Source organism: Chroicocephalus ridibundus, chromosome 5 (assembly GCF_963924245.1).
Source record: "Chroicocephalus ridibundus chromosome 5, bChrRid1.1, whole genome shotgun sequence".
NCBI classification, from domain to species: domain Eukaryota; kingdom Metazoa; phylum Chordata; class Aves; order Charadriiformes; family Laridae; genus Chroicocephalus; species Chroicocephalus ridibundus.
This window is the reverse complement of record NC_086288.1, coordinates 7,677,501-7,692,938: the sequence shown is the minus strand read 5'-3', so window position 1 is coordinate 7,692,938 and position 15,438 is coordinate 7,677,501. Positions and strand designations below refer to the sequence as shown.

The 15,438-nt window shown below is 48.9% G+C and overlaps 1 protein-coding gene and 1 long non-coding RNA gene across 2 annotated transcripts; one reads left to right on the top strand and one right to left on the bottom strand.

The window, feature by feature from the left end:
* The first annotated feature begins 1,326 nt into the window (after positions 1–1,326).
* On the top strand, positions 1,327–9,690 carry LOC134515809 (estradiol 17-beta-dehydrogenase 11-like). The gene is made up of 7 exons (XM_063335208.1): positions 1,327–1,661; positions 3,548–3,655; positions 4,634–4,765; positions 5,970–6,076; positions 7,326–7,463; positions 7,724–7,840; positions 8,992–9,690. The coding sequence occupies exons 1-7, from the start codon at positions 1,452–1,454 to the stop codon at positions 9,077–9,079; spliced, it is 900 nt and encodes a 299-aa protein (XP_063191278.1). The 5' UTR covers positions 1,327–1,451; the 3' UTR covers positions 9,080–9,690.
* LOC134515810 (uncharacterized) lies at positions 4,773–15,427 on the bottom strand. Its single transcript, XR_010071121.1, has 3 exons — positions 14,641–15,427; positions 8,280–8,460; positions 4,773–5,071 (listed from the first exon to the last, which is right to left on the bottom strand). It is a non-coding gene; the product is annotated as an uncharacterized LOC134515810 (long non-coding RNA).
* Positions 15,428–15,438: the final 11 nt, after the last annotated feature.

The following is a 15,438-nucleotide window of genomic DNA, read 5'->3' as shown; positions in this document are numbered from 1 at the left end:
TAGTTTTCTCCCATTTGCTCTAAGCATTTCTGTTCTGGTTAAGGTTCTGGATACTTCATTACACACAAGAAAGTCCAAGTGTGAGTTGTGCAATTTAGACTCAATTAGATATGGACGACCCAATTCATGGCATGTTCCAAAGGACTTGAGGAAACTAAGCAGCCATAGCATAAGATGGAAAGTCTGACCATGGATAACTAATTAAAAAGACAGAATAAGAGGGAAGAGCCAGCCAGGAGTTAACCCGTGGAGTCCCACAGGTTGAAAGGACTTGTGCCATTCATATTTCGTTAAGTGACCTGGAAGAGATAGGTAGGTGACAAATCTGTTGACCACACCAAGGTATGCAAAAGAAGGAAGGATGGACTTGGACTCAACATGAAGAAAACCGCTCAAGGACCTCACGAGACTGAGCGACTGGGCAGTCACACAGCAGGATTTGAGACAGAATTACAATAGAGAGCTGAAGGGACCCTCACGATGTCTTTGCCAGTAACTGCACGAGCGATTTTTTATTGCCGCTTCTGTCCCTCTTCCACCTGCAGCAAACAACAAATAAGAACATGCTTTGCCGCTCTTGAGATGAAGGCCTGGGAGAGGAACACCAAGGCACCCACACTGTCACCCGTGCAGGGGCAAACAAAGGGGAGAAAGAACAGCCACGGCAGGGGGACACCGATGGATGCCACCTGGCAAGATCACAACAAAGGGCGAAACACTGAGGTTTTTTCCCAGCTCCACCAACCGCGTTTTGCTCAGCCAAAGGGGCAGAAACTGCCCAAGAGCCACACTTCAGTAGCCCCTTTGACAAAAGAGCAGTAGCTCCTTTGACAGCTGCGTCCAGCACATCCTACCAGCTGTAAGGCTCAGCGAGCTGCAGCTGTGCTTCTCCATAACGAGAGGGTCAATCCGTACGCCTTCTGCTACAACGGAACGGAGGTGCAGGCTCCCACACCTCTCACCTGCGCACCCAGCACCGGGCCACCAGACAGCGAGTTCAGCGCGGGGCTGGGCAAGGCAGCCCGCTCCGAGTGACCCCCTTCCCGGGCAGGAGCCGCCGGGGACCGCCCGCTGCAGGCCGGCTCGGGGGAACCCCCCGCCCGACAGCCGCGGCCCCCAACGGCCCTCGCCCCTTACAAGTGGGGCCTCCCCAACCGCCGCTCTCTGATTGGTTGCTGCGCCCGCTGGGAGGGGTGGCCGGGCGCGCGGCCGGTTGGACCGTTGGCTGCCGCCGCTCCTCGCGCCCCGACGGCGGCCCCGCCTCGGCGATGGCGGGCTCCGTGAAAGGGGCGGCGGGGGGAGGCTGAGGCCCGGCCGAGCCGGGCCGGGGCGGGGCGGGGCGGGGCGGTGAGGCCTGCCGGGGCAGAGGGCCGTGGTAAATCAACAACCCACGTCCTCGTCAGTAGAGATTAAAGTTCCGTTCTGCAATCAGAAGGCTTTCAGAAAAAACGATGAATCCGTTTGTGGGTCTTCTCCTGTTTTTGGGTACACTCATCTACTCCTACTTGGAGGCTTTTGTGAAGCTGTTTGTCCCCGTGAAGAGAAAGTCTGTCAGCGGAGAGCTTGTGCTCATCACGGGTGCTGGCCATGGCGTAGGGAGAGCGACTGCCTTCGAGTTCGCCAAGCGTCAAAGCAGGCTGGTTCTGTGGGACATCAATAAGGTAATGGTACAATTTGTGTCCTGACCTGTTAACGTTCGAGGCCGCTGGCTTTTAGTAGTGTAGGAAGGGCTGCATCCAGGTTGCAACCGCAGCACCTCCTTCCACCTCCGCTCCCATGGGCTTGCGGTCGGCTTACCAGCTGGGACGCTGAGCGCCAGGAGAGGGTTTGGCCCCACTGGCACCGGAGGATGTGGGTGTCCGGGTCCCAGAGTGACTCAGTGCTAGGCGGCGAGGCAGCATGCACAGCACGTCAAAGAGTACCTGCGAGAGGGAGGGCGGTGGTCAGCAAGCTGCTCTTGGAACCGCTGCCCAAGCTGGCAGAAAAAGGCACGCGCGGAGCAGAAGCTCGTTTCTACAGAGAAGCAGGTGTACCTTCTGCGTGCTCTCTTTCTGGCCCCAGATATTTTGCGTACACAGCTGGAAGACGTGTCCGTGTACTCATATTGATGGCGTTCACTGCGTTGAGCTGTGTGTGAGCCCCGCTGCCTTCTGGCGCAGTTACACGTGTAGAGGGCTCCTGGCTAAACATTTACCCTAGCTCAAACTCTACTTCAGCTAAATGCACTAGAGCACAAAAAGGCATTGGCAAGTGGAGGACGGACAGGTACAAACATGCAGAGTATCAGTCAGTAGGGATCAAGGCAAACTGGTGCGCATAGGAGTGATTTGCTGTAGAGAGTGAGTGGCTGGGCAGCAGTGCACGCGAAACGTTCTGACACAGTGGATTAGAAACTGCAGAGGAGTTCATGGTGTCATCCTGAAGCTGCAAAAAAACGCCAGCCCACCAGAAACAAGCAAACAAACAAAGAAAACCCAAGACAAGCCTAGCGTAAGGGGTTGCATAATTAGGAAGGATATTGTTGCATATTTTCAGTGTCTGTTCATGGTAGGCATCATGGCTAAGGCCAGGCTCTGGAGGGGCGGGAGGAGGCATGGTACCGGTCTCTCCATGTGTAAAGGGCTGCTGTTGTGTTGTCCGTGTTCACTGGAGTGGGGGAAAAACGAATAAACTTCGTAGCGAGTGAACCTGGCTTTGGTGCTGGGAAATAGATTACAAGGGTGGGTGTAAGCAGGCCCTGAAATACAATGCCAAAGGAGGTGGTGGATCCCGAAGGTTTTAGGAGCGTGCTTCCCGGATCCAACTGCCTTGAGAAAGGCCTCGTTCCTGGGGGCCATCAGCCTTCAGCAGCAGCTGGAGCGGAGTGGAGCTGCCCGGTCACCCGCCCCAGGGACGCGCACAGCTCCTGTCCCAGGCCATTTGTGAAGTGGGGGTTTTCACTGCACAGCTCCCCACTGGCACGGCTTTCTGGCACCTGGGGACAAGCCTACAGCAAAGTGACTTCCGCACTCACTCAGCGGGTTGACATAATGCCTTAGGGGAGCCTTCTGTTCTGTGTGTGTCAAATGCTTTTCTCGTGAGAGATGTGTCTCTGCATTGTGCACTTTGGAGCCCACCTCTGTTCTCCCATCAGGCCTGTGAATACAGGAAGGCACTTTTCTTATCTGGGGGCAGTCAGCTGGGCCTGTGTTTGAAGAGCTCTGCTTACAGTCACGGTGTCTGCCTGCTGTGCTGTGAAAGTCACCGAGTGCCCCCTTTCTGCAGCCTAGCTATGTATGCTTTACAAAGGCAAACTCACTCTTGTTGCCACATTCTTTCTGGCAGTCACTCTACGCTGCTCCAAAATTTAAGGTTGGAATACTCGTCCTCCCGTGGACCCCGGCTACAGCTCTTTGCCTGGGTAGCCGTGAGCTGTTGAGGGGCTTGGCAGCGGTTATGCGATCAGGACAAATCTTCAGCCTCTACCTGGTCTGCCGCAGTGCCCAGGCAGCAGCACGTGGGCAGGGTACAGTTTCACATGCATGTCTTTCTTTTCTGCCTCTTACAGCATGGCGTTGAGGACACGGCAGCAGAATGCGAAAGGCTGGGAGCCACTGTTCAAGCCTTTGTGGTGGACTGCAGCAAAAGGGAGGAAATCTACAGTGCTGCAGAGAAGGTAGGGGAGCAAGGGCACATCCAAAGGCTTACCCAAACGTGCTCGATTTTCAGACAAGTCAGGAAAACAAGAGAAGAGGTGAGGAGAAATAACTGGACTCCAGACGATCCAATGTGAAGCAACAGAAGCCCTTTATTAAGCACAGATCATCATCTTTTAGACCCTGTGTTGTAGCCGTACACGCGACTCGCTTATTTCTGATTAGCTAGTGACCCTGTCCCCGCGCTGTGCGTGCAGTTCATTCACACATCAGATTGGTTACAAGAATTCGCACAGTAAATTGCTCAGTCATTAGCACAACATGTTTTCTACCTTCTCGGTTCCCGTTTTTCCCATGTACTAATTCCATCTTCTACCACCTGTTTTGCTCTTAATCTAATCTCTCACAGTAGGGAGGCTGGCTCACGTGGCCATTTTCTCTCAGACACATTCCTACAAAGAGGGGTTGTGTGCAAATCATGCAAGCCCTGGAATCTGCCCACTTGTTGCCGCTTCCTGTGCGGAGAGCGAAGTAGCGCTTCCGAGATCACAGCCAGCCTCATCCTGTTTTGTGAGGCTCCAGCCTATCACGCCTCGTTGCCAAGTTTGTTCTTTTGACTTCCGGCCCCTGAAGGAACTTTTGCCTTTTAGTTTCCTGAACAGCACATGGACAACAGTGGGGACATTTGAAACATTTCATTGTAAAGGATATGGCCCAGCTGGCTCAAAACAGTCTGAACGTCTGTAGTCCCAACTGTGACTACACAGAGCACGCTGTGTCTGTAGGCAACGTGTGGAAGACTGTAAATACTGGTAGCATTTAAGGGAGAAGCATCAGATCAAAAGCAGATTTCCTGGTACTACTGCACAGTTCCTCCCACAGGGTCTTCCTCTCCCTAAAAGCAACAACGCTAAGAGTTGAATGAATTGTCTTCCCCAGCCTTGCATTTTTTTGGTAACAAATGACACGCACCTTTCTGGTTTTTTTCTGTCCAAAAGGTGAAAAAGGACATTGGAGATGTCTCGATCCTGGTGAATAACGCTGGTGTGATTACAGCTGCCGACCTGCTCTCGACTCAGGACCACCAAATTGAAAGGATGTTTGAAGTCAACATTCTTGCTCACATGTGGGTAAGGGCCACTACCATCTTCATACCTACCTTCATTTGGGAGCGTTGTTGAGGAGGTATATTTAGACTAACAATTATTTTCAGCTGCCAGTGAATGACAAAAGCGTCTTTCGGACGTGTATAGCACAGGGGCACCCAGCTAGACTGACTGTTGGGAAACTTGATTGACCTGACTCACGCTGACCTGAGCCTGGCCCCGTTTTTTCATTTCGGCTTCATCCGAGCGTGGGTTGGTCTCTGTTGTAGGTGGATTTGTGATCCTTATCGCATCAGGTAGTTTGGGCACCCGCAGCTGAGCACCGAGACCCTGCAAGTAGAAGATACACGGCTGAAAAATACAAAGCAAAGCTTTTATCAGCTGACCCACACAAAAGGCAGCTGGCACACTGGCACACTGGGCCACCGAATGGCCAGGCAAGTGCAGGTTGGGCAGGGCTGGGGAGGGCCAGCCCTGCAGCTCCCAGCAGAGCCCAGCCAGAGCGGCACAGTGAGGACTGGCCCCTCCCTGACTGCACCCACCAGCATGGCCAGTCTCCCCGGGTGCTCTTCCCCTCGCGGTTTGTACCTCGCTGTGTCACCGCCTTCCCTCCTGGTTCCACGAGGTACTTCCGAGCCCATCTCCCATCACTCCTGCCCCTCCTCGTGACTGCTGCCTCTCATCTCTCTGCGGACTTTCTCCCAGCAGTCTGAGTCAAGGTGGGCCCTACCAGAGCTGGGCACTGGGTCTTTGGCACGCCTGCAGCTGACCCCTGGGGTAGGGCAGCTGTCAGCAGGGCTTGCAGAGTGGGAGGGTTTCAGCTGTTAAGGACTTGTTGTTTGTGGCAGACGAAAAGAGAAGCTATAGATTGACAAACGTTTTATTGTGAGGTTGTTGGGGTGAGACACTGCCAGCGCCGCTCCTGACACCCGTAACCTAAAGAGCAGCATAGGAAAGATGGGAGAATCAGCTGCTGTTTATAGCCGACTTCCTGAAATATTCCCATTTGGAAACTAGGTTGCCAGTTGTACCACCTGAATGGAGAACAGGTATCTCTGTGGCTCTGAGAATCTGAGGTGCTGTGCAGGGCATAGCATTAGCACTAGCATTAGTCACTGAATTAATGAGAGTCAGGGTCAGTGTTGAATATGCCTAAGAAAACATTGTTCTTTTCCTCCTTCCCTGTCTCCCCCTGCATTTTTGTCTCCTGTTTTAAATGACTTTCAAGACCACAAGAGCTTTTCTGCCAACCATGATGAACAACAACCACGGTCACATTGTCACGGTGGCTTCAGCAGCGGGTCATTTGGTGACTTCCTTCATGGTGGCTTACTGGTAAGTGATTTTAAAATCTGCTCTCTTCCTTTTTTTTTTTTAATTGTGTCTTCACCGTCTGCAAGCACAGAGGAACCAAAACAATCCTCCCACTGAATACGGTACGTCCAAAGGACCATGCCGAGGTGGAAAAAAGCACAACAGCCAGCACTTAAGGATGCCTGGAGGTTCCCACCGATTTGCTTATTAGCTCTGCCTGAATGAGGAGCAGTGCTTGCATGAAGGAAGAGTCACGTGACTCATCAACTAATGAAAGCTTCTCCTTTTTTTCTCTCCCTCACCGATCCAGGCTTTTGCTTAGCAGCAAAAAAGGTATCCCCTTCCCTTCTCCTTCTGAGAAAGCAGCGCTTCTGTGAGTTGTTGTAGAGTTGTAAAGTAAACCCCTAATGCGTAGCTTTTGGTCTTTCTACCATTGTGGTAGTGACTAGTGTATAGAAATACTTCTGCCATCATGAGGTTAAATTGCCTTTCTACTTGAAACACATCTAGAAAAATCACTGTACGTGAACAGAAAAACTGGTAGATTGCATATATTCTATAACAGCAGCTCCCGGCAGAGCAATCTTCCCCTGGGAACACTCCTTAGAGCCTCACTCACTGTCAGCAACGTGCGAACTCCCCAGCCAGGGATTTTACTGGGATGACACTGTCCAAATGAATAGCACTCAATAAACTGATTCTCTGGCTCCACTGTCTTTGGAGTTAATTTATACTCCTGGCCTGCTCCCGTGTCTGTGGCAGTATGTTTCTCATTTTTGCCTGCATATCGCTCCTCTGTTTCAAAGCTCACATGCAAATGTCCCAAGACACTCCTGCGTGGTATGAGAAACGGTGGAGATTTTTTCGCCATTTCTACTCTGCCCGTCCTTCTTAATTTTACAGACTGAAGCTGAATTCCTTCTAAGAATCTTCTCACGTGGGAAGAATAGGAAGTCCATCAATTGATGCAGATTAGTTCCCATTTTCTGAGAACTCTAAGAACATTCGTCTGTCTGTTCACCACTAAGGTGACTTTTTCTGAAAGACACCCGCTCTGCGTCCCACAAGTACTGCTGTAAGCAGCAATATCGACTCCAGCACTACACTCTGGCACAGGGGAAGTTAGATTTATTCCCTGCCCTTTCCTCTCAGCTAGACTGCATTTTTTGCCTCCTAGTAAGTGCTGTGTGATCTTTTAGGCCATTTCCAGGTGTAGGAAGTTAAAAATAGTATTTCTGCCTTCTCATGTGGGCTTTTTCCACTCCTGCAGTTCAAGCAAGTTTGCTGCGGTTGGATTTCATAAAGCTCTGACAGAGGAGCTGTCTACCCTGGGAAAGGATGGGATAAAAACTACGTGTCTTTGTCCGGTTTTTATAAACACGGGATTTGTCAAAAACCCCAGTACAAGGTAACTATCGAAACTCTGCTTTCCAGTCCTTCCTTCGCATCAAGGCACTACATATTAGCCCCAGCTTTAGGCTGACTATAGAAGCTGACGATATAAAACCAGTATATACCGTTGGCTAAAGAAAATCTGTGGTGTTCTTCAACCCACATAGCGATTGCCTTTGACTGACCTGAGTTTGTGCATATGTGAAGCATCCTACATCAGCTGGTCCCACCCCTGTTTTACCACAGTAGCTCTTACGTGTATGCTTTCCCGTGTAGGCTTGGAAAGATTTTGGAGATTGAAGAAGTTGTAGAGGCCCTGATGGAAGGAATACTGACCAACCAGAAGATGGTTTTTGTTCCATCAAATCAACGCATTGCTTTACTTCTTGAAAGGTAACTAGAAAAATAAACAAAAAAACCCTGAAAACCTTTCACCTGCATCAAATATAACTTGCTGAGTGTACAAGCCTGAAGTTACAAGCTTGTAACATCTGATTCAAGATTAAGTTTCATTTTAGAACACATTGAGTTTTATTCCACAACACATCACAAGTTAACCAAATAGTGCAGTGATTCTTTCTAATGACAACAGCAGACATCATACATAAAGATTTTTCTGAGCCCTCTTATAGGTCCTTGTGACGCACTTTCTCCAGCTAGCTCTTCTCAGTGGAGAACCCAACTGCTCGACAAGCTGATAGGGAGGGAGGGGGAGTGCAAGAGAACACATTTTCTTCACAGATCGCCATTTCCCTTTTGCCTGCAAACAACACTTTCGCTGAAACCGCAGCTTCACAGAAGTTTCAGACAGAGCTGAGGACCTGCTACTTACTAGTATTTGTTTCTTCATGTCAACACCAAAGACTGAGTTCACGGGGGCTGGTAAAGTTGCTTCAAAAGGTCTCTATAGCTTAGCTCTGCCATGTAGCAAGATTTGTCCTCTCAGATGTCTTTAATATCCAGTGCAGCTGCTCTGCTGAGGGGATGTTTTCACCACAGTTCAGGTTCCAAATCTGGAATTAACATCAGAACAGCTAAATTAAGTTTTCAGTTAACTACTACAGTATCTCATGAAACAGTAATTTCCTGTTTGGGAAAGCTAGCAAACTTGGGTCTACCCCATATTTCTTTTTATGAGGAGGTGTAAAGATGTTTGGTGTTTGTTTTTTTCCCCCCAAGAATTCTCCAAATTAACCAGATAAGTTTTTGAGAGCAAAGAGAAAGCAAATGCACACATCTGTGTTCAATATTAAAATTTCCTGGAATCTGCGGCAATATTGCAAGCCAAATACTGCCCAGTAGATACCTGTCCTGGAACTGTCATTAAAGCAGATGGGTGGGATTGGAGTTAAAACTATTCACATACTGATGAGGCCTACATGCTCTTTGGAAATAACACCTGGTTTAAGTCTTGGTCTCAGTCCATGTGTGTGCGCACACATTCCGCTCCCAGAGCAGCTCTTCCTTCACCTGTGGCGCTGCTTTTTTCTCCATAATTTAAGTCTCTTATCCTACATTTACTGTCATGTTATTATCTCTTTCAGGTTGCTTCCAGAACGTGCCCTGAATGTTCTGAAAAAGCTGACTGATGTCAAATTTGATGCAGTCATTGGGCAGAGAAGCACCCAGTGAAACGTGAAAAATGATTCTCATTTCCCAGAGGCACGAGTGAAAACGGAACATGTGCTGAGCATAGTACAGCTGGTTTGATGCAGAGCAGAACTAAGACAGATGCTTCCAGGCCCCCATTGCCAAGCACCTAAGGGTTTGTTCCACACCTGCAGCAGGGACACGCCTGCGTAACGTGGAGTGATAACAAAGCAGAGATGCAGCTCTTGAAGTCTAAAGGGCTGCTTTGTCTGTGCATCGCATTGCCTCTGTCCCCGAGTGCTGAGGCAGAGGGGAATTCCCACGAAGGCCATTTTTGGGACAGCACAGATGCCTACTTAAGTGCAAAGGCATTGCCTGAGAACATGTTAATCCAAACTCATCCCCGAGAGCAAAGGTATCTTGCAAGACGCAATTTATAGAGCAGGTGGGTGGCCTGTTTCACCTCAGTGTCTCTTTTCCAATTTAAAAGCAATGACGTGCTCTATATTGAACACTCGCAGTTTCGTGTGCTTCTGTAGTGAGTACCTGAAAGAATACAGCCTCATTTGTAATGTCATACCTAATTACATCCATTATCAATTATGCATTAGCACCATGCCTTATTCCAAATAAATACAGTTTGTTACCACAAAGGCGTCTTCAGCAGTGAAAGTCATGACCAGGTTCTAGAGGTTCAAGTAATACACCCTTTGTGCCTATCATTTCTCACACTGCTCATCTGCAATTCCCAGGCACCTTCCTGTGAAAACTGTGCAGTATTTCTCTAAAAATTAGTGTGCCCTCCTAAGTTTCGTGCATGCTAGAGCATGTGATTTATTACATGAGAATGCAGACCAAGCTGGACTATTTTTCTCCTTACGTTACAAGGCAAATAATCCAACCTAATGAAAATCCTGCAGTCTGTCTGCTTCAGTATGCCTGAGTCGGACTCGTGTATTCAAAGAGCAATGTTATGCTGAGCTGGGAAAGCCTTTGTTCATGTGCATCAGGAAAGTTTAAGTTGAAATCCACAAGGCTTCTGCACCCGGGCACAATGCAAGAGAAGGCCTGAACTCCTGGAAACTCCTGAATGCGTGTTCATTTTGACTAATTAACACATTCATCACAGCACTAATTTACACCCATCCAGACACCGGAGAGCACATGTGCCTCCACAGAACCTCTTTTACTTCCGTCTCTTCAAACACATCTGCATCAGCCTAAGGGCTTACGTATTCCACCTCTCTGAAACGCTGCCTCGCTGACTGGAGAAGATGCTGCAGCAACAACATCTCTGTGTGATCGTGCTCTTTACCTTCCCAACCCTGCTCTGCCCCTTCCAGGTGCAAGGGAGCGGCGCAGCGAGGATTCTTGGCAGGAGAAGGTGGGGGAGACACCGGCATTGCACCGACGGGGCACTGCCCCGCAGCTCCTCAGCAAGGACAAGGACGCAGAGAAGGTGCCACAACAGTGAAAGGGTCAGCCAGAGTCTGCCAACCACCAGGCCAGGCTGCAGGGACGGGGCAGGTCCCTGGTCACACCGAGAAGCGAAGCCACATCAGGATCCGTGAGGTACAGAGCCAGGCGCGGCACACCCACAGCAGAGCCCACGCAAGGGCTGGGGCCAAGGCCAGGGCTTAAACGCGGGTGCCAGGGCCAGGCAGCAGAGCGTGCGCAGGGGAAGGCTCCAGGTGGCCTTCTCACCGCTCCTCATCACAAGCCAGTGGCTTGCTCTGACGGGACCTACCTTGACCAGGAGTTAAACCCCCAAAGGTCTTTGGCCTTTGGTGCAAGAGAACAGCACCTGATGAAACACGGGTCAAAGACCTCTTCAGAGCACAGATCATCTTTCCACCTACTTGTGCAACTCCCAGCTGTGCCAGGCACTTGCTGGCTCGCAGCCATCTGAGGGAGGTCTGAACACACTGTCACCTCCGGCGCAGCTGGAAATGGGTGGCTTCCAGTAGAATCCATCCTGCTCACCTAAACATTTCATGTTGTTCTGTAAACTGAGGTTCTTCAGCAAAGGGAGAGCTCTCGTCATCCAGCCCTCCTGCTCTTAAGTGGCAACAGGTAGAAGTTTGTGCTGCCAGCAGCACAAAGGGGTGGTAAATGACACAAAAATGGGTTCCCTTTTGCTCGCGTAACGTTCATTTAACAGGACATTCAGGGTGTGTCAAAGCACAAGTTCCCTGCTCGGGAACATCTGCTTCAAAGTGCAAGATTCCTGTAGCCAAGAAAGGAGAAGAAAGAAGGGGCTTGCAAAATTCAGGGCATCAAAAAAAAATTTTTTTAAAAGTCAATTAAAGCATATTAGGCATGGGTTGTATTTAAAACCAAGACCTTCCAAACCCCAAAACATTTGAGAAGCCCATTTTGAGTTCTGAAGGATAAAGGAGGCCAATTTGCATGCATCTTCAGCAAGTAATTTTGTAACTCTGGTTTCCCTGCCTCGGAGGCAGCCCCCAAATCTGAGAAGAGGGATTTAATGTCTTCTGTTTACTCTGAAAATTCAGCACTTGCTACGAGGACGGGCCTGTCACAACCGAGAGCCACTTTGCTCTTCTCCACGTTGCCCGAGACTGCAAGCCTTCTGCTTGGCATGAAGAAACAGACACAAAGCAAGCATTTAAGCCTTCGTCTCCTGAACACCAGCGACAGAATTGAACCATCAAGCCTTCTGCTTCTGGGCTCCTCGGTTCTTTTCCTGGCCACAACAAACAACTGAACCTTATCCCAAAGTCTGGATCATTATGGGTGCCTAGCAGGAGCCTCTGCAAGCAAGCTTCATAGAGCCGCCTACAGCTAAGTGCCAAATTTGAAGAGCAGAACCTCGCACCCTGCCTTAGGACTCCTTATGGGTCAGGTTAGCGACTCTGGCCTCGCGCTCTGCCTCTCCCTGATGTGTCTCGTGGAGTTGGCACTTCTCTGCCCTGCCTGCCTCCTCCGTCTCGGCCACAGCACTGACTAGAGCCTCGTGCCAAGGAAATGACAGCACTGCTGAGCTGTGCAATTAGGGTCTGGCCCAAATGCCGATGTGTTAATTAGGAACAGAATGAAGTTCCAAGAGGAAAGTAGGAAGTGCCTAGCTCTGAATCTCCCTGCTGGAGCCGACCCAGTCTCCCGCAGACCAGATGAGTAATGGTGCAGGTTAAGCACTGGGACATTGGCTAGAGGTCTGTGGAGCTCCTTCCACAGCTCTTGCAGATGTTCCACATCCAGAAAGCACAGGAGTGTGGGAAGTCCCCAGGGATTTGATGTACCGGATGCACTATGCATTCCCTGAGCTGCTGGACCCAGCATGCAGATACCGCTGCTGTGACTTCCCTGCTACCTGACAAGAGGCTCTGTCACCCAGCGTGGGAAGCATGAAAGAGAACTATTGGTATCACAGGCCCTACAGCTGTGTTTGTAAGCTACATGCCCAGGCACCATGCTCATGCACTGTTTTGCAGTCATCCGTATCCTTTGACATCCATGCTGTCGAAGCGTTAGCATGCTTCCTGGTCCATAACTGTGTCTGACAGCACACGCTCCTGCATAACGTGGGGGCTGTGCTTACCCGGGTACAGAGCTGCTTGGGCATGCAATGTGGGTGAGACCATCTGTTTTGCAAGAGGAGTGGAAGTTCACGCACACAGAAACCTTCTGAGGACACCATCCGAATCAACACTGAATAAAACAAAGGAGCGGCTGTGATAGTTTCTCTTTGTCCACTATATAAGCAGACCTGACTGAAATTTGAGAGGTTCATTATTAGAAGAATAACATTTAGCATCAGTATTTAATGACAATATTTAACATTCATAATTACTGTCTTCATCATGATAGGTAACATTTTCAAGAGTCTCTAAGTGGCTTCATCTCACCTTGGTCACATCGAGTCTTATTGAATTTCTAATAGCACAGATTAAAGCTCCCCACAGCACTGTAACCTGATTTGTGTCAGTTTGTCCGGTCACAGCCTTCTGGAAGCTGCTCATGGCCAGCAGCGTCTGTGCCGCGTACATACAGGCTAGTACCTTTCAAACACAGGGATGGATTTGGGAAGGATTGCTTGGCTTTTTGTATTCAGAAATTTAGCCAGTGAGGCATTGCTGAATTGGAATTTGCTGAAATGTATTTATGCAAAACCTAAAATGCTTTGGGTTGATCAAAACTAGGGCACTCTGGGCACATCGTGTAATCCTTTCAGCTGTTTTCTACTGAATTTTCATCACCTCTGACCTCTATAAAATACACGGAGGTGGGGTAGGGAATAACAACCTAAACCCATTAAATAGTTATATTTTAGGTAATTACGATTATCCCCATTTTTCCATGGATAATGTTCTGGTTCTTTCACAAACAGGCCAGCTCAAATAGCAGTGTTATTTAGTTGGATGTTTTTGCCTTTAAAAACTCTAAAATGTGCACCTCCTCCTAAACATAGTATATGTGTATTCTGTGTGGAACTGCAAACCTCCAGCCACTCATTCTCAGATAAGCATGGATTTATAAGACATCTTCCTGCTTTTCAGCAGAATTGTGTTCTATTCAGGAAAAAAGGAAATCCTAGAATTATTATGCACATCTGTAAAGGTGAACTTGGCGTGCAGCATGAGAGTCCAGCTTGCAGCTCTGCAGTACGTAACGGGAAAAACTATTGAGCTATTTAGCTGTGGGGCTGGAGGCAGAAGGCATTTTCAGTTGGCGAGCTGTGCTTGCTTTTGTGCAAGGCAGTTATTTAGGAAGACTCCGTACTTTCACAGGGCATGTATTTCTTTAATAAGGTCTTTCTTTGATTCTAACAGCCTGTAAAACATTCCTAGCCAACTCTTTTCAAGTTCTCAAGTCAAGCTTTAAGCAAAATGGGACCAAGACTCACCCTTATTGCTCCACGGGCAGAGAGAGGTGCTACAAACAGAAAGGCTGAAACAAACCTGGGGGAAAGTGTGTAGTGGGGAAAAATATTCCTGCACTGAAGGGCGTGTATGGCAGCCCTGTGCGAGACATGTATGGGCCACAGCTGGTGGATAGGTGGGGAGGAAGGAACTGGTACAGCTTTCTCCCCTCGCTCTCCTAGATCCTTGCGTCTCTGAACTCACAGAGAGCAGTTTCTCCAAAGTCTGAAGCAGGATCACTCTAATCTGTATTACCTAGGACACTGCAGTAGTTCAGATTTTGGGGCGACAAGGGGATGCTATTTCTTGGGGATTGTTCTGCCTGCCTCTGCTTCACATTGAAGGGCAGCTTTTTTTATGGACCAAGAGGAAAGGAGATAAGCTTTAGCACATGGCACTGCACCAGAAAAGGGAAACATGGTTATGAGATAATAGCAAGCCAACAAACTCATTTTCACTGTGAAACTGTCCTGGGATGGATGCCTAGCATGTGCTCCAGCAGCACTTGTGTGCCTTTACTCAGGCGCAAATTTTTGTTTTTTTTTTCAAATTGGCCTGGAAAACATATTTTTCACAGAAACCGCTCTCTAATGGAAAGAGAATAGTCAAAGTTAGAGAACAATTAAAATAAGAAGAGTAACTATCATACACCGCTTGATGAACAAGTGGAGCTGGCACAGAAGGATCAGCCACCCTGCACAGCCATCAGCTCTTGCTGACCTGTATGGTTCTCCTCTGTCCGAGAAAATGAAGTAAAGCCATGGCCAGGGTGTCACCGAAATCGGGAATGAACTTCTTCACACCAATGTAGTCTTAAGAAGCAGGCATTCTTTTATTCAGCACCAGGGACACGGGGGATCTCTCCATCTAACACGTCCACCAAATGTGAGATTCACAGAGACTTATACCCGTACACAATATGCATGGTCATTACATGTCTCAGCACTCATTTCCGTATTCATTACACTTCCCAGCAATCATTTCCATATTCACATCACCTTGGCACATGCGCATCAAGTCTGCTGGGAGCTTCATGGTAGGTTTTGGGTGGTTCCTAGTGGTTTTCGCGCAGGACTGAACTCTTGGTCATTCTTGCCTTATAAGGCCTTAACTTGGAGCATCATTCTGTTTGTCGGGCTCTTTGACCACTATGGCTGGTTGGAGCTGATAATAGAGGAACCTCTGTGTGGACTGGGGAAGATAAACGCAGAAGCTTTTTTAACTTCTCCATTTATTTTGCAAGCTGGTTATCGGTCCCTCCAGTCTCTCCGAGGATGTGGTATTCTCCGCTGTTTGTTCTTCACAAGGAGTTCTAGTTACACATTTACCTATTTACCACACCACTGGTATGTAACAAGGGCACCTCACATCAGCAGTGCTGCAGCAAAACCTGCCCCTGGAGCAGCAGCAGAAGCCTTGTGCAATCACCATGAACTGCCTGGCCTAAAACAGAACTCTGCTGCTGGCCCACTGCTCAACACCAACGGAGCGCACGTTCCTGTTTTTACTGCGAAGCTT

What these genes read in the sequence shown, in the direction of transcription:
- LOC134515809 (XM_063335208.1), top strand. Translation starts at nt 1,452, where the DNA reads ATGAATCCGTTTGTGGGTCTTCTCCTGTTTTTGGGTACACTCATCTAC. An exon ending in TTCTGTGGGACATCAATAAG is followed by an intron (nt 1,662 to 3,547) that starts GTAATGGTACAA and finishes TGCCTCTTACAG; the next exon opens with CATGGCGTTGAGGACACGGC. An exon ending in ATTGCTTTACTTCTTGAAAG is followed by an intron (nt 7,841 to 8,991) that starts GTAACTAGAAAA and finishes TATCTCTTTCAG; the next exon opens with GTTGCTTCCAGAACGTGCCC.